The sequence below is a fragment of the Panulirus ornatus genome, chromosome 65 (genome assembly GCF_036320965.1).
Source record: "Panulirus ornatus isolate Po-2019 chromosome 65, ASM3632096v1, whole genome shotgun sequence".
Lineage (NCBI taxonomy): Eukaryota > Metazoa > Arthropoda > Malacostraca > Decapoda > Palinuridae > Panulirus > Panulirus ornatus.
This window is the reverse complement of record NC_092288.1, coordinates 9741345-9762429: the sequence shown is the minus strand read 5'-3', so window position 1 is coordinate 9762429 and position 21085 is coordinate 9741345. Positions and strand designations below refer to the sequence as shown.

The 21085-nt window shown below is 39.9% G+C and overlaps 2 protein-coding genes across 6 annotated transcripts in view; one reads left to right on the top strand and one right to left on the bottom strand.

Moving 5' to 3' along the window:
• LOC139746486 (uncharacterized) overlaps nt 1-15506 on the top strand; it is a 154216-nt gene extending 138710 nt beyond the window's left edge. For 3 of the 5 annotated variants that reach the window (XM_071657768.1, XM_071657767.1, XM_071657765.1), the window contains 6 exons: nt 853-1473; nt 2013-2168; nt 4373-4519; nt 6755-6868; nt 7109-7234; nt 9741-15506. In XM_071657768.1, the coding sequence (XP_071513869.1) occupies nt 853-1473; nt 2013-2168; nt 4373-4519; nt 6755-6868; nt 7109-7234; nt 9741-9875 (1299 nt within the window). In that variant the 3' untranslated portion in view covers nt 9876-15506. Of the gene's footprint in view, nt 1-852; nt 1474-2012; nt 2169-4372; nt 4520-4823; nt 4918-6754; nt 6869-7108; nt 7235-9740 lie in introns of those variants that run through there. The other 2 variants (XM_071657766.1, XR_011712165.1) reach the window with 2 other exon arrangements.
• LOC139746488 (retinol dehydrogenase 11-like) overlaps nt 12315-21085 on the bottom strand; it is a 20066-nt gene continuing 11295 nt past the window's right edge. The window contains 1 exon segment of the mRNA XM_071657769.1: nt 12315-20126. Within this exon segment, the coding sequence (XP_071513870.1) occupies nt 19662-20126 (465 nt within the window). The 3' untranslated portion in view covers nt 12315-19661.

Genomic DNA, 21085 nt, shown 5'->3' with positions numbered 1-21085 from the left:
CTGTGTAGAACTTTGAAGCATATTCGTGTAAACTGAACCACATTGTTGTCAGTACCTCGTAAATTTTTGTGATCACATTGTGCTGAACTGAGCGTTTCCATGTCGTGATATATAGTGGTTGATTATATATTATGAACTGTATATTATGACTGAGTGCCGTATACAGTGATGAACTGAGTGGTATGTGTCATAGGTCATATGTATTGGTGAACTGGGTGATGTTAGATGCCTTATATATAAAATGCTCAACTGAGCCTTGTTATGTCTCGTATATAATTCTGAGCTGAGTAGTGTTATCTGTCGTATATAGTAATGAATTGAGTGGTGTTGTATGCCATACATAGTGGCGAAATGAGTTGTATTTTGTATCATATATAGTGATGGACTGTTTGATGTTATGTATCAGATACAGCGGTGAATAGAGTGGTATTATGCGCCACGTGTAGGGGTGAACGTTCCATTTATGATGGTGAACTGAGTGGTGTTATGTCATTGAGCTGAATGGTGTCATGTGCCATACACAGTGGTGAACTGAGTGCATTGTTGTGTATGATGGTTAACTGAGTGTTAGTATGAATCATGCATGACGGTGAACTGATTGGTGGCATGTGTTATATGCAGTGGTAGAGTGAGAGGTGATATGTTATACCCAGTAGCGAAAGAGCGGTGGTATGAGTCATACACACTAATAGCCTGAATTGTGGCATGTCATATACAATGCTGAACCGAGTGCTGGCATGTGTCATATATAGTTGGTAGAGTGCTGTCATGCATCAGATCCAGTTGGGTTACACAGGCACTTGTAAGCTATACTGAGACGTGCCGGTAAAGGTTCGGTGTTGCCACCAACAGATGGGACCAGCGAGGGAGCATGTCACCGTCATCAACGTTCCCTCGCCCTCATCCTCCGTGTTCAACTTCGAGAGCGTCGGGGCCGTGTTGGAGTCGAGCGGCAGCATGGCCAGCTCAGAGCTGTACGGCGCGGTCTACCCGACCGACCCTTCACTCACCGATTCCACCGACACGCTCGACAGTGGGGACGCCTCCTACTGTAGTGTGAGCGACCCAAACGCCGTTCAGCTGCGAGTCAGTAACTCGATGGGCATGGGCGGCGCCACTGCGACGGGTGGCGGACGGCCGCCCTTGCCCCCGGGACAGCGCGCCAGCGGTTATAGCGGCGGAGGTGCAGCTGCAGCAGCGTACGGTGGGTGCCCGGGCGCCGGTGACCCCAGCCTTGGCGCCGCCGGCGGTGGTTGGTCGAACGAACACGTTGACGAGGGGTCGTACGAACCGCTGTATCTGGCCACCAGCGCAGGGCTGGCGCCCCCGTCCACTCCGACGGCTCCCCCCGTGCCGCAGGCGCCCCAGACTGGTCTCTTGCGGCGCCGCTCAGAACACCGCCGATCAGGGCGCCGGGAGCACGGTCGCAGAGCGGCCTCCGTGGGACCTTCGATCACCCCAAAACAACAGCAGGTAAATCGACATGTCCAAGCACCTTATATGCATGTGTCTGTGTGTGTGTGTGTGTGTGTGTGTGTCAAGGTTGTGGAGAAGATTTCTTTTGACACGACCAGATAAAAGGTCATTGGTATAATGAAGATAAGTGTGTGGTAAAGAAGGCCTTTGTCCAAAGCCATATGGTTGAAGTCAAAGGCGAATGGTGTCAAGTATGTTGTGGATGAAGGTACAGTGAAGATGGCGTCTGACCTGACCCATAGGGTTTAGGTCAAAGGCAAGTCGTGTCATAGCACTATGCCAAGAGGCGCATAGTTAGTTACTAGGTGTGAGGTGCTCGACAAAGGTAGAAGTGGCTGGCGGGTCTTGGGCTTGGAAAGTGTGTGGTGTGCCTTGGACGGTAAGATGGGCAGAAGTGGGCTGACTCGGACAGAGGTTGGACAAACCAGGCTGGGTCAGACGAGGGTTAGAACAGGCCGGGGCCATTATAGGTGGGCCAGGTAGGGCGCTTAATGCTAGGACGGGCCAGCCATCCACTAAGAGTGCATCTGTTACAGCAGTACCAGGTTGGTCAAGACGGGCGGCTCATGAGCCTGAGGGAGCAGCAGGTGGTCCGGCTACAGCGGGAGATCGCCCACCAGGCGGGCGTCAGGCTCACCCTCCGTAAGAAGGACTGCCTCAACACCGTCGCCTTCGTCAACATCTTCAACCACGTAAGTTCTGCTTGCCTAGCAAGTACCTCTTGCTGCAGAAAGATGCGTGATATGCAAGAAAAACAAGTGAAAAATATACGTGAATGATATGTGTCTTGATTAAAGCATTTCAGAGAGAAACCATTATACTCTGTGTTAACACAATATCCTGTTTTATGATTGCAGAGGTGTTGTGTCATAAACATCAGGAAGGAACGCCCGATCTGACTTACATTACCACGTGTATAAGTCCTGGGCAGAAACTTTTACCCTTATATAAAACAATAAAAACATGTACAGTAATACTTTTAAAAGAAAAGACGAATGATCTACAAAGATACGACAACAATAACTAAAAACATCAAAGACCATACACGGAATTTACACTTGGCCAGCTTAAAGGTCACCGGTCTAGGATGAGGCACACCACGCAGGCACAGGACACACACACACACACACACACACACACACACACACACACACACACACACACCCTTCAACGCCCCCACCTCCACGACACCAGAAATTAAAGTCCAGTTGTCTTTGTACTGCAACCATCTTGTACCTAGGCATTCCCAAGGTGTTCCTTTTTAGAGCGGCCCTTCACATGTACTTTGTGCGCAACTGGACCATCGGTGATACTTAAAGAGTAACAGGTCCCACACTACTCCAGTGCAGGATCAAAGTTCAACTCCAGGATGGTACATCTGCCCTGCTTCAACCACGCCCGTGTGATAATCTAAGCGTGCGGCTGGTTCCAATGGTGTCTGTAGAGGCTTTGCCTCCGCTCACGACCTTCCTACCACTGTCAGTGCAGAATGTAAGAACTACCCATAATTAGAAACTGGATAATAACTCATTACAAATCAACCAGGGCGAACGGCAGGTGACGACGTCAGACACCAGGACACAAACGGGTGGTGACGCCAGGTACCAGGTCACGTCGCAACAGACAATATTCAACAGTTTGTGTAACGTTGTACTGGTGAAATACAGTGTTCCCGGCAGGGACACCCTGGTTCATGATACAGATATGGTATGATGAGTACCACACTACACTGTAGCCCAAGATCCCCCTGGCCCCGGGTATTTCTCCCGCATTCGTAACAAATATGACTTGTACCCCATGGAACAACGAGACGATAAAGAGTTACCGACTCACCCACCACAGACACGTCCACCCTCCTACTGTCTGTTTCCCCTTACGCACGACAGCCACTCAAGGCTGCACTGACCCCCCCAGCTGCCACTCACGTATAGTTTTATACCCTCCTTGCATTGCCCAACAACACCTCTCACAGTCATGATTTCTCATGATTATAATATACGACAGTGACTTGCTGTGAGGAAGAGATCCGCAGACTGTGACACTGCAGTACTTGCTGACAGGTGATGGTTCATACGTAGGAGGCACCACCAATGACACATCTGTACCCGTCTCAGCAAGTGGTGGTGCGTGAGGGGGGGGTACCACTCAGCCATCTGTGGCCTTATCAGCAAGTGGCGGTGTATGAAGGGGGCACCAGCCAGCCATCTGCGCCCATCTCGGCAAGTGGGTGTGTGGGGGGGGGTACCACAGCTATTTGCGCCCGTCTCAGGAAATTGTAGTACGTGAGGGGCACCACCCAGCTATCTGCTCCCGCTTTAGCAAGCGTTTCCGTGTGAGGGTGTACCACCCAGCTATTTGCGCCCGCTTTAGCAAGCGTTTCCGTGTGAGGGTGTATCACCCAGCTATCTGGTGTGAGGGGCACCATCCAGCCATATGGAACTAGTGAGCTACTTCTCCGCCCCACGCCTCTTGCTGGATAATCGATAAAGTTTCATAAGCTGTTCAACGGCGAGTGGCCAGGCGCGGGAAGGTGGCCGCTGACCGTGACTCTAAAAGGCCATCCTCTGTTCTTTTTTTCATGCTGAAAAACCGTAACAGATAAGAGCGGGGAAGATTCGTAGGACAGGGTTCCTCCGAACCCTACTTCCTCTCTTTGAAATCCTGCTAACGTTCTGGTTAAAGTAAACATCTGTAGCGAGGTAGTCGATGGTTCGCTAAAAACTCGACGGAAAAAAAAAGAAAAATGCTCATCTTCTGTGGAACCCTCACCTTTTAACATTATTTTCCAAAACTAGATACAAAATTCCACTCCCCACACCAAATTTAGTTAATGTTCAAGATTAGGTGTGAGTGTTTACCATAGAGATGACCAAAGTCAGTGTTGTGGTTTTGGCAGGTGTACGTGGCCGGGTGGAAGCAGCGAGAGTACCCGTACCTGCACAACACCTTCCACATCGGCGACCGTCTAGTCAGCGTGTGCGGCCTCCCCGTCACCAACGCCGCCGAGATCAACAACATCATCAAGAACGAGCCGTCGCCTATGGTCAGTGCCCGACACCCTCATGCCACAGCTCATGACCAGTAATGACAGCTCTTCATGGTAACCACCATTGTCTGGTGGGTTTCATTACAAGCCTGTGAATAGCTATATATCCTCTTTTGTCACTAAAAGCTGTAAATATTGAGTACCTTCACGAGACATTCCTCTTTGTATGTTGTACGTCTGAGCTGTCCACACTAACAGGGTGTCCTCTTGACACTCCAGCTTCTGTCACGATTACGTCTTGATCGGTTTAATTTACTTTATTCAGACAGTAATTCAATATTCCTCTCGATGTTTTTCACAGAATTCACACTCAGTAGATCCTGAATGAAATGATCAGCAATACTAACTGAGGACATTATGGTGTTCTATTACTGAGTATGTTTCAGATATTGTTGGTGAGTGATTGATGTTTTTTTGTTGGTGAGAGTGGGTAATGTAGTTGTAGTAGTTAGTGTTGAGTATGGTTATTGTAAATGGTGAGTGCGGATGGTGTACTTGTTAATGGTGTGTTATCGATGTCGGTGGTGTGTGGGTAATGTAGCTAACAGCTCGTGAGTGAGAGTTGTAGTTGTTATCAGTGAGTGTGGGTGATGCAGTTTTATGCTTTGTGATTGTGGGTGGTGTATTTGTTGTTAGTTAAGGTGGATAGGGTAGTTATTAGCAAGTGTAAGTGGCGTAGTTGTTGTTGGTGAATGTGGCTGTTGTAGTTTTTTCATAATTGTAGGTAGTGCAGTTGTTATTGGTGAGTAAATGAAATAGTTAGTCTTTGTGTGTTGTAATTGTTTTTGGTCAATGGGTGGTGAGTAGTTGTAGTTATTGGCGAGAATGGTTGTGGTGGTAGAGTGGGCGGTGTATTTTTTGTTGGTGAGTATGGGTGTTGTAATTGATGTTGGAGAGTGTGAGTCGTGTAGTTGTTGGTGAGTGTGCTTGTTGTACTTGTTGGTGAGTATAGTTGCTGTAGATGTTGATGAATGGTTGTTGTTAATGAGTGTGGTTGTAATTGATGTTGGTGCCTGGTAGTTGTACTTGTTTAGCGTGCGTGATGTTAGTCGTTGTTGCAGGTGATGCAGTTATTATTGTTGGTGAGTGTGGGTGGCGCGGCTGTTAGTGTTGGTCTCTGTCGTATCTGTTAGAGTATAGGTTTGTGCTGTAGCAGGAGGAGAGTGCTGTTGTATGTTATTAGTGTAGGAGTGTACTGCTGGGTGTTGTAGTAGGAAAGTGTTGGACTTTGGTGCTTTAGCTGCTGAAGAGTGTTGATGGATTTTGCTATTACAACTTTTTGAGTGTTTGTGGATGTTAGTGCTCTTGCTATTAGAGAGTTCTGATGAATGTTGGGATTGTAGTTGTTGAAGGGTGTTGATGGATGTTGGTTTTGTAGGTGTAAGAGAGTGCTGTTGGATGTTGGTATTGTGGGTTCGGAAGTGTTGATTGATGTTAGTGTTTTTAGCTGCTGGAGTGTTGTTTGGTGTTGGTATTGTAAATGCTGGAGAGTTGATGGGTGTTGGTGTTATAGCTTTTGGAAAGTGTTGTTGGGTATTGGTACTGTAGCTGTTGGAGTGTTGATGGACGTTAGTGTTACAGTTGTTGGAGGGTGTTGATGGGTATTGGTGGAGTAATTGTTGGATACAGTTGACAGATATTGGTATTATAGCTGTTGGAAAGAGATGATGGATGTTGGTGTTGTAGCTTTTGGAGGGACTTCAAGTTTTGTCAGAGAAGAGGAAATATATGGTTACAGCAGCAAGCTTAAGTGAAGATAGTTGTTAGCAAGTCCAGAAAGTTAAGCTTCTCTGCAGTAACATTGCTGCTGCCATACATAAGATACAGAGTTGCCTTTAAGCATTTAGTTTGGCGCAGTACTAAATTGTTTACCAGAGACCCCAAAGTCTTCACAATGTATCAGTAAAAACATATAAGCGGGAGCTGTGCTTGAATAGTAAACACTAGATATAATATCATGCAAGGATGATAACTTCATTTCCATTTGTGCTGAAAATAATCTTAAAGTAATCGATTATATCTGATAGTAATCATAATCAATTACATTGTTAGGTCTGTGTAATTGTAATTTTACTTGCAGTCATACCTGTACTTGCAAAAAAAAAGTAATTGATTACAGGCGTGGCTATACCTATGAGGGGGTTAGTACATGATGTGGATGAACAGTGGTGCTATAAGTTAATATTTTAGGGAGGTGTCGGCAAGGTGTGATAGTGTGTGGTTTTACCACAGGTGGAATTCATCATCAGGCGGGTGCCACATGGGAAGGTATTCGCCTTGAAGCGGGAGACAGAGGGACAGCCGCTGGGCGTCATCCGGGAGGGCAACACTGCTGAAATTAAGGAGGTGGGTACTACAACCCCAACCAATCCACCCCCCCCCCCTCTTGTTCTGCTGCAGTGCTGTGTCTACTGCTCTACTGCAGTGCCTTTTGCTTATTTGCCATGGTTGGTTTACTGCTGTTAAAACAACTACCTTCATATCTTCTGCATAACTACTATGCATTTTTTTTTAATGAAAACAGATTTTAAGGTTCTCAAACATAGGACCAGCAGACACATAAAATGTGATCAATTTTCTGTGCAGATTGTTCCTGGGGGTCTTGCAGCTCTGCATGGAGTTCCTCCTAAGGCCCAGACTGTGGACAACTTGTCTCTGTGCTCTTGGGTCCTCACGGAAATCAACCATCGTCCACTCAACCTCTTCTTTAAGGTAAGAAACTAGATGATTTCCTCTTAACAACCACACTCATGGAAAATAACCCATTAATGAATACATCAGCAAATCTGTGAGTATACCTAAGTGTATTTATATGAAGATATACACATGCACACACCCTATGTGAAGAAATTTATGCCAGGGAAAATCCAATGGAGAAAACCAAATATTGAACCTGAAATAAAGATACTAAAGTACAAGATGGCAGTGGACTTGGAGTTGCTGAATGTGAGAAGTGAAAAATCAAAACAGTTATGATTTTCAAGACCCAAAAGATTTTGACAGTATGTATATTGACAGCTCTTTAAAGTAGATATAAATGAAGAACCTACATGTTAGCTAGGTAGCACCAGGAATGGATGAAGGCAACAAGCATGAATATGTACATGTGTATATATGTATATGTCTGTGTATTTATATGTTGATATGTATATATATGTATATGTGTGTGTATGGGCATTGGTACACACGCACATATACATACCTATAAATTTTAACGTATACATACATATACATACACAGACATACATATATACACATGTACATATTCATACTTGCTGCCTTCATCCATTCCTGTCGTAACCCCGCCACACATGAAATGGCACCCCCTCCCTCCTCGCGCACAAGAGGTAGTGCCAGGAAAAGACAACAAAGGCCACATTCGTTCACACTCAGTTTCTAGTCATGTGTAATGCACCGAAACCACAGCTCCCTTTCCACATCCAGGCCCCACAAAACTTTTGCATGGTTTACCCCGGACACTTCACATGCCCTGGTTCAATCCATTGACAGTACGTCGACCCTGGTATACCACATTGTTCCAATTCATTCTATTCTTTGCATACTATTCACCCTCCTGTATGTTCAGGCCCCGATCGCTCAAAATCTTTTTCACTCCATCCTTCCACTTCCAATTTGGTCTTCCACTTCTCCTCGTTCCCTCCACCTCTGACACATATATCCTCTTTGTCAATCTTTCCTCACTCATTCTTTCCATGTGACCAAACTATTTCAATACCCCCCCTTCTGCTCTCTCAACCACACTCTTTTTATTGCCACACCTCTCTCCTACCCTTTCATTACTCAATCAAACCACCTCACATCACATATTGTCCTCAAGCACCTCATTTCCAACACATCCACCCTCCTCTGCACAACCTTATCTACAGCCCATGCCTTGCAACCATATAACAATGTTGGAACAACTATTCCTTCAAACATACCCATTTTTGCTCTCTGAGATAACATGCTCACCTTCCTTACATTCTTCAACGCTCCCAGAACCTTCGCCCCCTCCCCCACCCTGTGACTCACTTCCGCTTCCATGGTTCCATCCACTGCTGTACCCGCTCCCAGATATCTAAAACACTTCACTTCCGTCAGTTTTTCTCCATCCAAACTTATCTCCCAATTAACTTGTCCCTCAACCCTACTGAACCTAATACCTTGCTCTTATTCACATTTACTGTCAGCTTTCTTCTTTCACACACTTTACTAAACTCAGTCACCAACTTCTGCAGTTTCTCACACAAATCAGCCACCAGCGCTGTATCATCAGTGAACAACAACCGTCTCCCAGCAGACTGCATACTTTGCCCTCTCTCCAAAACTCTTGCATTCACCTCCCTAACAACCCCATCCATAAACAAATTAAACAACCATGGAGACATCACACACCCATGCTGCAAACCAACATTCACTGGAAACCAATCACTTTCCTCTCTTCCCACTTGTACACATGCCTTACATCCTTGATAAAACCTTTTCAATGCTTCTACAACTTACCTCCCACACCATATACTCTTCATACCTTCCACAGAGCATCACTATCAACTCTTATCATATCCCTTCTCCAGATCCATAAATGCTACATACAAATCCATCTGTTTTTCAAAGTATTTCTCACACAGTCTTCAAAGCAAACACCTGATCCACACATCCTCTACCACTTCTGAAACCACACTACTCTTGCCCAATCTGATGCTCTGTACGTGCTTTTCCCCCTCTCAGTCAATACCCTCCCATATAAAAACCAGGAATACTCAACTTTGTACAATGGCACTATGCATGCATTCCACCAATCCTCAGACACTTTATCATGAACCATACATACATTGAATATCCTTACCAACCAGTCAACAACACAGTCACCCCCTTTTTTAATAAATTCCATACTTATATATGAAATAAGTAAAGTTGTCCATTTGTCTGTCTTTGTCCATCTTTGGAAAAAATATGTGCATCTGAAGCTATTTATTAGTATCTCCCATGTCAATTTAAATTTAATCTTAAAACCATCTTATTAACATATCTGTTATTGTCATATTTCTATACATTTATAGCATGTATTTTTTTTCTTTTTAGTGCTAAACCCAAGTTTTTCACGATAGGCAAGAGATATAAATGAGAATGAATTTAAGAATGCTACTCATTATTTCATTTAACAATTATTCATCAATGTCCCTTATCAGCAAGTCTCTCATTATCACCTTTGTTGCAGCACACGGAAATTGCCGATCGTCTTAATGCTGTTGGACGAGACATCTCTATTCTCATCCAACCTATGGACTTAGTAAAACAACTGAAGAAGGGGCTAAAAGCTCTCAAAGGCTACAAGGATTACATTGTTATGTAAAGGCTTGATGACTTTTAAATTTAACCCTTAAAAAGCTAGGTAGGAAAAAGGTTAGGATGAGGTAAATTGGCAAAATCTTAACTAGTGAAATAATAACTAGCCATTTACAAAACCACAGCCATTTAAAACCAGTTTATCATTGACATTTAAACCTTGATGAAATGCTAAATGCAAGTCTTGGCACACCAGTGTCGTTTGAACATAGGATGTACCCAGCTGCCCATGAAACAACCTTCACTTGGGAGCACAAGACTTTTCCCCAGCATAGTTATCTGAGTCACTGAGAGGTTTCAGGATTTCTGTACTGGCTAATTTGAGTTGGGTGATATATGGCTCAGTCATTTTCCCGGGGCACAGATAATATCTCTACCCATCATGGTGATATCTGTGTAACTGAGAGGCTTGAAGGTTTTCCTGTGAGCTATTCAGCATTTCTGGTGACTCATGGCATCTATATATGCCCCTAAAAATCATGTGGCTATTCACACAAGGGTGGGAAATTAGAGAATGTATATATAGTATACATGCTTCATCCTTTTCCAGAATGTATGTGAACAGCACTAGAAGGGTAAAAAATCATATTTTCAGCAGTGAAATCTACTGGATGGGTTCTAGGCTTTTAAAAAGGCTAATTTGTCTTTGTCTGCACTAAAGTCAAGGCAACAGAGCTAAGGGAAGGCCCGGTCAGTGGTAGTGTGACTGTCTCTCCTATGACCCAGTGTATTAACAAACTCGAGTTATGTGATCAATTGTGCCATTAAAATAAACTGTTAAGTGAGGAGGACAAGCAAAATACTCAACAGGTTAAAAATAACTTGTGTTTAATCATTATCAAGCTTTTGTTATTTGTCCTTTTTCTTTCATCGAACCTTATAAGTTCTATGTATTAAACCTATCTTGAGCTGTGGAAAATACTTATTAGCAATAAGTTTCAGACCTTATAACTGATGTGCTGAAGATCTTTCCACTGATCTATGGAAGATTTTACTGGTGCTGTGCTGAAAATGTTGATCTTATAACTGCAGTGTTACATGATTATATAACAGTACCACTGTGATGTTGAAACTCTTACTACACTAAAGATCTTATAATTGCTGTGTTGAAGAGTTTACAAAGTTCATGTAAGATAACTTACCAGTGCTAAACTGAAAATCTTACTGAAGAAGTTATGAAGATCTAACTAAAGGTGTGCTAAAGATATTGTTAATTTTATTACTTGTGCTGTACTGAAGATTTTATGGAGGTGCACTGAGAATCTTATTGGTATTGGGTTCATACTCTTGCCAGTGTTGTTTTGAAAACATCATTAGTGGTTCATCAAAGATCTTATGCGTATTGCACTGATGACTGTAATAGTACTCTGGTGAAGCTATTACCATATTGCTGCTGTTGGAGATCTTATAAATTTTGTACTGAATATCCTACTACTGTACTGCTATGCTAAAGATCTTACTATTGCTATGCTAATGATCTTACTATTGCTCTGCCGAAGATCTTACTAGTCCTGTGCTAAAGATTTTACTAGTTATGCTCTTAAGACTTAACTACAGTTCTGAAGATCATACTGGTACTATACTTAAGATCTTATTAGCATTGTATTAAATATCTTAATAGCACTGTGTTGAATATACCAGTGCTGTGATAAAGGTCTTACCAATGGAGAGCTAATGATTAATCTTATATCTAGTGATACAGTACTACTAGTGCTGTGTTGAAGATCTAGCTACTGCTGTAAAACAGATCTTCCAAGTGCCTTTCTAAGGATATTATGTATGCTGTCAGACATCAAATATTTTTCTGCCCTACCGCTTATTTTATATGAAATAATAGTAGAGAAATCCACCCCATAATACTCAGATGATGAGTTCATAGTAATTCATTATTGAAAACATTGTACATGTAGAATTCCTGACCTTTGCTACAGGTCGCACTTTGTTCATAAAGGCCTTGTTTATCTTGTATCTGGGCATCATAGATCTTTTTTTCATTTTACCTTTCAGTTACTGTTTATTGTGATCGTGAGACCCCAAGCACTTAGGTAAAGAGAACGTTGAATGGCTACAGTTACCCATTAAAACATTACCAAAGGTGTAGGATTGTCATAGGAATGAATTTTCCTTTAACCTCCCCTTCCCTTTGGTACTTTACCTCCTTTAGTCACAACCATAGTTAAGTCACTGTAAATTGCCAATTGCAGCTTCTTAAAATCCAGGTGAAATCAATGCTGTTCTATGTCTACCAATATTTCTCACTCTCAGTTCATTTATCAAGTCTCAGGACATTTATCTTTTTTTTTTTTTTTACATTTCGTAGACATTTTTTGTGCCGTCAGATGAATGCTCCATTGTCATTGTTAAATCGACATACATCATCATTTGCTAGTTGATAAAGTCATGCTAGAAAGTAACAGGAATTAGAGGGACTAAGTTAAACTCTGCAAGGATTATCTTGCAACAATAGCAGAAACTTTTATTATTCACTCATAAATTGGAAACTTCTAGAGCCTGGAAAGTTACTATCACTTAGAATAAAGAGTGTAAGTAGAGAAAAAGCATGATAAGCTTGGTATTTACGACTGTCAATGAGTATAGCATTTAGAATATTCTATGAAAGGATGATGCTCAAAAGGGTGGACTCTGGTATAAGCTCATAAAACTTATACTTCACTTTCCAAGTGACATCATACCCATATCCATTACAACCCAGATTTTGTGCTTAAAGCCTGCCATTCACTTTGCTAAAAACTTTATCTAAAGCAACATGTAACTACTTAACATTTTGGCAAGGCTCACATTTTTTAATAAAATCAAAACATTACACAATCTTGACAATACAGAATATCTATGTTCCCTGTAAATTAATACAAAGAGGAGGCCAGTGTGACGACTTGAAACAACTGTCAGGAGTGAAGGCAGAGGGAACAAATTTTGAAGTGTAAATTTATATGAAATAAATGGTATGTGTGATGACTGAGAGAACCTGTGTTGTGTGAAGACTGAAGGAACAGATGGGCTATTTGCAGACTCAAGGAACACTTGCTAATGAATGAAAATGTGATGAAACAACAGCCAAATGTAAAGACAAAGAAAAAAGTGTTGTGTGAACACTTTGAGAACTAGGGTGAACAAAATAGAACTAGAATTTACAAGATATGATGGCATTACACATCAGTCAGTATGTGTTTTGGAAAAGGAGGAAAGTGAACTCTTTGCCTATGACAGTGTGAGTTGACAAGTAATAAAATTGATGTATCTTATCCTACATATGTGAGTAATGTGAGTTAATCTGATAAACACTAACTTCCATACTTGTCCTACATATCACTTTATAATCTTGTAAAATAAAGTAATGTATGCTTAAGTTTTATACAAGTATGGGAACAAACATATCAGTGCAATGATCTACTCCTCCATCCTTATTCATAAACATAGAAGAGAAAATGGGTTGTGCAAATGTTTATTCTAAAACTTTTGAATCCTCACTTTACTATGTAAATACAATTTAACTGTGATGTGAATGATTGAAATTTTTTGCACTTTATTCTTGTTATAGCTACTGTTGATTCCTATGATGGTATCCAGTCCCAGTCTCACTTCTTCTAGGTAGACTTACAACACACCCAATATTGATCATGAGATGATGGAAAGACTATGCTGTGTTATCTTCCTCATATATTAACATTCTGTGGTGGCTTTTTGAAAGCCATCATTATGTAGTGGATGTTCTAAGAGAGTTTTGTAGTACCAAAAAGTCACAAAAATACAATAGAATAATACAGGATGATCATGTATAAGGCTACTATATGTGGTGTTTATACATTTCCAAGATGAATATATCAAAATAGAATACTGAATTGAGTCCCTGCTCTTCAGTTTCAATGTAATGCAGGTAACTTTCAAAATTCGAATTTCAAATAGCTTTCAGCTTGTTTTTTTTTGAGTCAGCTTGGGTTACATGCACAACTAAAGTTCAAAACATTAAACTTATAATCGGTACAATGAAAACATAAATTAACTGAAGGAATGACAAAGCTAGATTAGAATTCCATCTCGGTATAAAAAAACAAAATAGCCAAAATATACCAGAATAACACATTATCTCCCAACTATATTGCCTAATTTGTGTTCAAATGAGCTAGCAGAACAAAGTTTGTGTATTTTTTTTTTTTCATTTTGCTTTGTAGCTGTCTCCCGCATTAGCGAGGTAGCGCAAGGAAACAGACAAAAGAATGGCCCAACCCACCCACATACACATGTATATACATGTTTATATGATAAGAAAAGATTCATAGCAAATCAAAGAAAATTTAATATTTCACCCTAGTGCTCTAACCAGATCTGTCTCCCAAACAAGAAAATACATCTTCACACTGAAATAACAAAGTAAAAATCAATTTCCCATGATATGAAAGTCTTAACGCTACCTTGCTAATGCGGGAAATGGCGAATAGTTTGAAAGAAAGAAAAAAAAGTATTGGTAAGAACCTTCTGCAAAGAACGGTACATATAATATATGAAAAATACAAATTACCATATCTTATCGATTATATGTTGAATGTTTTAAACCAAACGGGCGTATGAACTAGGTAAGAATTTAATCCCCTTGGTTCATCAAAACCCTGAAAATAGCTGAAATGTACCAGCATAAGTTTATCCTATCAAAATTGCAAAGTTGTGTTCAGATGAGTTGACAGAAATTTTTTACATACAAGAACAGATTAGTAGCAATTACAGAAAATCAAATTGCCCTAGTGCTCTCACCCAATCAGTTTTACGTGCATTTACTTATATGTACACAAATGAAATCAGACTCCAAAGTCACTTACATTGAACACTACTTAGTCCTAAGCTGTTCAAATTTTGGAAGTTTTACCTGTACTGGTAATACTGCTGCTTTAAAGGCAAAATTTTTTGGATATGATTAAAGTTAACAGTAACCAAGACTCTATGAAAACACACTACATTGTTAGAAAATGCCTTTTCTCTCTTCCCAAAAACTGATTTCTGGTTTTAATCTCCCTTCCCAGACACAACTGCTAAATTGCAACAAAACAATCTTTGCTACCCATGTCATTTAATGTCTCAATGATGATGAGCCTTCACATGTTTTCCTTTATATTATGTTTATTTCTGGCTATTCTATTGAAAACAGGTGTTTATTTTTATCTGAAAAAGTTGTGTTATTGTTATGATATAAAATGTACAACAATGGTTATGTTTTAATAAACAGTTGCAGAAAAAGATTTAATCATGCTCCTTAATGAGAAATGAAAGATGACTGAATTAAGTGCTAAGACAATATTACCATTTATAATCCATATTTAATGCGGAGCATCATCAACAACTTCATATATTATTAAAAGTAATGAGACTTGATACATAGCAATATCATTATTATAGAGGTAAGGCAACCATCTTAATGAAGTTTTTGATTAGACAACCTATACACTAATACTCTACATTTAGACATGAAAAGAATACTCTCCTACATAAATTTATTTCATTCTTGGTTCCACAAATACATCCCAATGATTTTTTATAATTACTGGAAAACAATGAGAAATATATCCAGAAATATATTTACATATGTATACATGATTAAGAGCACTTCTTTTTTTTTTTTTTTTTTTACCTAACTGCCTTTCCCATGCTAATGAGGTAGTGTCAGGAACAAACAAATAATGGCCTCATTTGCACACATCCATTCTCCATGTTATGTATAATGCAGTGATACCAGTGACTATATTAATCAGTGTACTTATCATCATCATCTTTATCATTATTAATATTATTATTCTTTCTTTCATGTTTAGTCACTGTTTCCCAAGTTAATGAGGTAGCATCAGGACCTAACGAGTGGGCCTTGGAAGAAAATCCTCACATGACTCCTCTCTTTAGGAAGAGGAGGATTTCCAGCTTCCCACTCCTGCCCATCCACCTTCTATGATATGCAGGAGGCGTAAGGGTTGTATTCTTTTTCCCATATCCCTGGGATATTATTATTTCCTTTATCATGACACTGATTATAATAGTTCATGCATAAATCACGCTTCCCACCCCGATGATGCTATTATACCTCCTTGGCAGACTGTCATGCAAGATATTTTCTTCCAGCAGTATTGCTAGGTTCCTCAATATATCTATGGATAAGAAATGGAACCATACATCAACTGATAATTTGAATAAGGGCAAGAACCATTAGTTCTACATGGATGCAAAATTTAAAACAAAGTGTAGCTTCCAGAAGGCACATCGCACCTTGTTGAGCAGTTCTGCTAAAAGGCATATCAAAGTTTAAGGGTGAGTTATGCATTGTTATGTCTGGAGTGAAGACTTGTATTTTGTGGACAAAGCAAGCTACAGTAATGTGGGTGAGGCAGAAAAAATAGACAGCAAATTGGGCTGATGATGGGGAACGTATCAGCCACTGAAGTGCTGACTCACTGTAATGACATAGGTAACCTTCCTAATACCCAAGTAGTAGAACCTCCGTGGTTGGTGGTTGCCTGCCACCCACAACCTATACCCATTGTATATTCAAAGTCTTGTGGGCTTTGTTTATATCCCTTGCCAATATTTTGACATCTGTAGGGCTTCTCAATGTCTCCTCTATCACTATGAGAATTTTTCTTCAGAGACTTTCATTTCCTTTAAATAATTCTGGGGTAAATACCTTCACAAAACCAAGACAAACAGAGATATTTGTGTTCCTAGCATTGTCTTCATATTATTATTGCGAGCTAAAAGCTGAATTTGAGAAATTCTGCCCTATGTAGCTGTGCTGGCCTTCTCTGATAACATAACTAGTTTTAATTTAGTGCTTTAATCTGCATTTCCTAATAACTTGTTCAAAGGCTCTGGTAATATGTGATGTAAAACTTACAGATCTACTTTGTTTCAGCAGATGCTTAGATCTTTCAGTATACTGATGGTAATGTAAGCCATTTGGTGAACTTCCACTATACTTCTACCACCCAAGGATTGTTTCAACAATGGCATTATCAGTTCTGCTACTGACATCCTTGTTTTTCTAGGAAAGTAACTGGTGGTGAATATGATTTCAGTGCTGAATTTGAGTTGGTCTCTTGCCATTATCATGCCATTTTAAGTTGCTTCAACATCCATAATGTCATTCTCATCATTAAAATGATAAAGAAATTATCAATTTTTTTCTTTGCAATGAATGCTGTTATATTTTACTTCAACTGAATACTTATACTGATAACATTATTTATATTCTTCTCGGGGTCATTTTCATACTTCAGCTTTAAAAGGCCTGATCTAAGCTGTCTTGTTCTTTGATCTGTACACATGAGAATAATACTTCTGGACTTTTTCCATGCTATCATTTATTTTCTCTTCAAATTATTTGTTCTTTTCTGTGTGATTCCCTTTATCATTTGTCAGAGTTTCTTATCGCAGAAGACTATGACCCCCAGCATTCCATTTGTTGGCTATACACCTGCAGCCAATTTACTGTGCCTTGAGCTATATCTTGAAACATATAACTTTCCTGTGTAACCACCAGTACCTCTTTGCATCCTGTTATTATATTTCATCTGTCTGATGCACAACTAAACCTCCTCTGTATCATTTCCAGCACAAGAACATTATTGTGCCCTATATGTGATGCTCCTTCGTATTGCTGTCTTCATTATCTTCTGTGCATCATCATTCTTGTTTTCAAGTACACACTAACACTCATGCTATTAACCCTTACATGCCAGAAATCATCATATGATGACATATGTGGTAGGCAGGCTCTGTTTAAATCTCCCAACTAATACTTTTGCATGGCTGCTAAGCATTACCATGGTCATTAATACTGGTTCTTCATTCAGAGACTGTCATTCTAGGAACCATTACTTACATATGAATACATGCAAGTAAGTGTAAAAATGTGTAATCATATATGTAAATATAGGTATATAAGTGTAAACAGTAACAATAAACAGTGGTGTCATTTCATGAATCTGCATCATGAGGCTCATTCCCCTGTAACTCTCCATTCCTCCCTTCCTCCACCATTACATTTTAGCTTTATACCATAGTCATACTGGTTATGTTAGCTCAACTGTTTATACATATTCTTCACTTTTCCATGCACTTCTTTCATTCTATGATGGACCATAAAAAATCCAGTTGTGCATCTGTGAATGCAAAACTGCAATTCACCCAGCTTTTAAGAGTTATAGCCGTTTCCCCTTTCATGTACAAATGAGGACCCTCTGAATCCTTTTGGGCCCAACCTTTACCCTCCTATGTCAATGTATTGTACTCACTAACCTAAACCTATAAGTCCTTCACCCACACTATCACAGAAATGCATTGTCTGGGTATACTAAAACTAAATAAAGTCTTCAGATCCCAAAAAATCACTTAAAGCTCTTCTGTCCTCTCCCTCCTTTTTCCTATTCTTTTTGATCATTTTTAGATTTTCTTAACTTTTTCATTTTCACTTCATTTTTTGTTTCTCCTACATTTTTTCAGTAAGTCTGAAATTTTCAGCAGCCTGTCAAACAGAGTTTCATGTTGTATCTCCAATGACCCTACATTGCTGGTGGGTCCACGTGGAGGATATCTATCTGTATCTCTGATGCCTGTTCCAATTGGAACTCCCTCAATGGGGTGGCCTTGGCAAGAGTCTCCATAACTAAAGAATGCCACTGCTGCTTCTTAGCCTTTGGTGCCTCACCCTTAACAGGCCTCTGGCAGAAGGCAAGTCGAGCACAATGTTTGCAGAGGCACTTGGTGGCAAAATCTAAAATCATGCCAACCTTGAGGATGCCTGTCTGTTCATGGCCCACAGGCACTATACCAATGCTACCAATCCCAATCTTATATACATCCCTCAGGGTTTGTCCACTTGTACATGGCTGACATTAAACGATAATTGATAATCATTGAACTCTATATTTCTTTCCAGATTATAGTGAACAAATCTATCTGCCCTGAACATGAGATCAATGGTGGACAAAACTTCCACTTTGCCCCTGAAGAAGCTCTAAATCATTCACAGCTAAACCAAGTCAGGCATGAATGGCAAAGTACCTTGCCCATACAGATAATGCCAAACCTGGGCTTATTCTTAGGCCTTCCAATCCAAATCCAATTGTCTATTCACATATTGCCTCCAAATCATATACAAGTAAGCGTATGCTGTATATAAATTCTTTAAAACTTTTGTTGAAAATAATCCATGCAGTGTTATTCACTTGCTTCATATTACATAATCATTGTTTGAGTTATTGTCAACAATACAATACTATGATCACATTTAATTAAATCACATTTCAGCAGTAAGAAACACTCAAAGGGTTGCGTACATCACTACTGTTACCCCATAAGGTTTGCAAGGAAGAACTCTACATAGACAACAAGTTTTAGCAAGTCCAGCAACAAATCTATCTAAAATATATAACATTTCCATTAAGTTTAGGAACCTAATGCCCATTAATTAGTAAAAACTATCAGAAACTGAAAAAAAAAGCATATTCAAGTTAAACCTCTTTTTAGATAATCACAGAATCGACTTCTGCCCTTACCTATGCTGAGACAATCATATATGCATTAGCTATAAAATGGCGATAATTAAAATGATTTGTTACACTATCAAAAATCATCCTCTTTACTGATTCTCATGAAAACAAGACAGGCATAATAATTGTTCAGAGCTCAATCAAATTTTTCAGCTTCTATTGGATTACAATATTACTTACCTTACTATGATGATTTCATCTTTACTCTTGTTATACTATTTTATCTAATACACTGTTCTATTACATCATTATGATTTATTATCTCTCTGCCGTTGTTGCTGCAACAGTAATTCTCCATCATTATCATCAATCGACCCATTCTCCAATAGATCCTCTTCTTCACCTGATGTTGGTTCTTCATCAGAAGATAGTTCCCTTTCTAGTATTTCTTGTCTTTCTTCAACCATAGCTCCTTCATCTTCCAGTATTATACCCTCATCTTCCAATGATACTGCCTGGTCTTCCTCAACCAACACTCCTTCTTCCTCCAACAATGCTCCCTGTTCTTCCAAAGGTCTATCCTCCCTTTCCATCACAGCCATCTCTACACCTTTCTCACCGACAAGAGTCATAGAAACATCCCAGAGCTTGGCAGCTGTGGCTGGGTCTTCAGCTATTTCTTCTAATTTGTCAATCTTACAATCACGCAAGAATCCCCATTCAACCCCATCCAGTTCCTCCGACACACAACAGTGAATTGTAGTCTGGGCTCCCTGGTAACGAAGATAAAATATTTGAACTTAAGTATTCTAGTTAATTACAAAACAATACAAATATATCTATCTGTATATCAATCAACATAATTACATTATCAGATAAAGTACAAGGTATAAAATCATACTGATATATCATCTTTCTTTCTTTCATATTTGTTTGATGTTTCATACACTAGTTACATAGTTCCAGAAGAGACAAAGAATGGCGTCATCTAACATTCTCTCTCAAGCTGTCGTGTTTAATGCATCAAAACCAACGTTACTATATCCACAGCCAAGCCCCAGAGATCACTGTCTGGTTACTCTTAATTACTTCACATGCCCTGGTTCAACCCATTGACAGTATATCCACAGCCTGTAAACAGCAATGCTCCAATATGCTCTATCCCACACATGCCTCACACCTTCCTGTGAGTTTATGCCCCAGTCACTGAGCATCTTTCACTCTACCATCCCACATTCTCCTCATTTTCCCCCTTCTCCTAGTTCCCTTCACTTCTGATATTTGTACCCACTTAGTCAGCCTTTCCTCACTTGTCTAAACCAATTCAGCAAACTTTTCCATATATATCGCCATTTCCCGCGTTAGCGAGGTAGCGTTAAGAACAATCACGTTAAGCAAATGGTATCCTAGCCAAGTCTCTTCGTTGTATATCAACTGACTTTTATTTCTCTCTTGGGTCTCCCCTGATGATGTGATTATTACACGAAAGTGCACTTGGGAACTTATCATTTCATTTTCCCCGTGGACTCACAGGAATATATATATATATATATATATATATATATATATATATATATATATATATATATATATATATATATATATATATTTTTTTTTCAAACTATTCGCCATTTCCCGCGTTAGCGAGGTAGCGTTAAGAACAGAGAACTGGGCCACTGAGGGAATATCCTCACCTGGCCCCCTTCTCTGTTCCTTCTTTTGGAAAATTAAA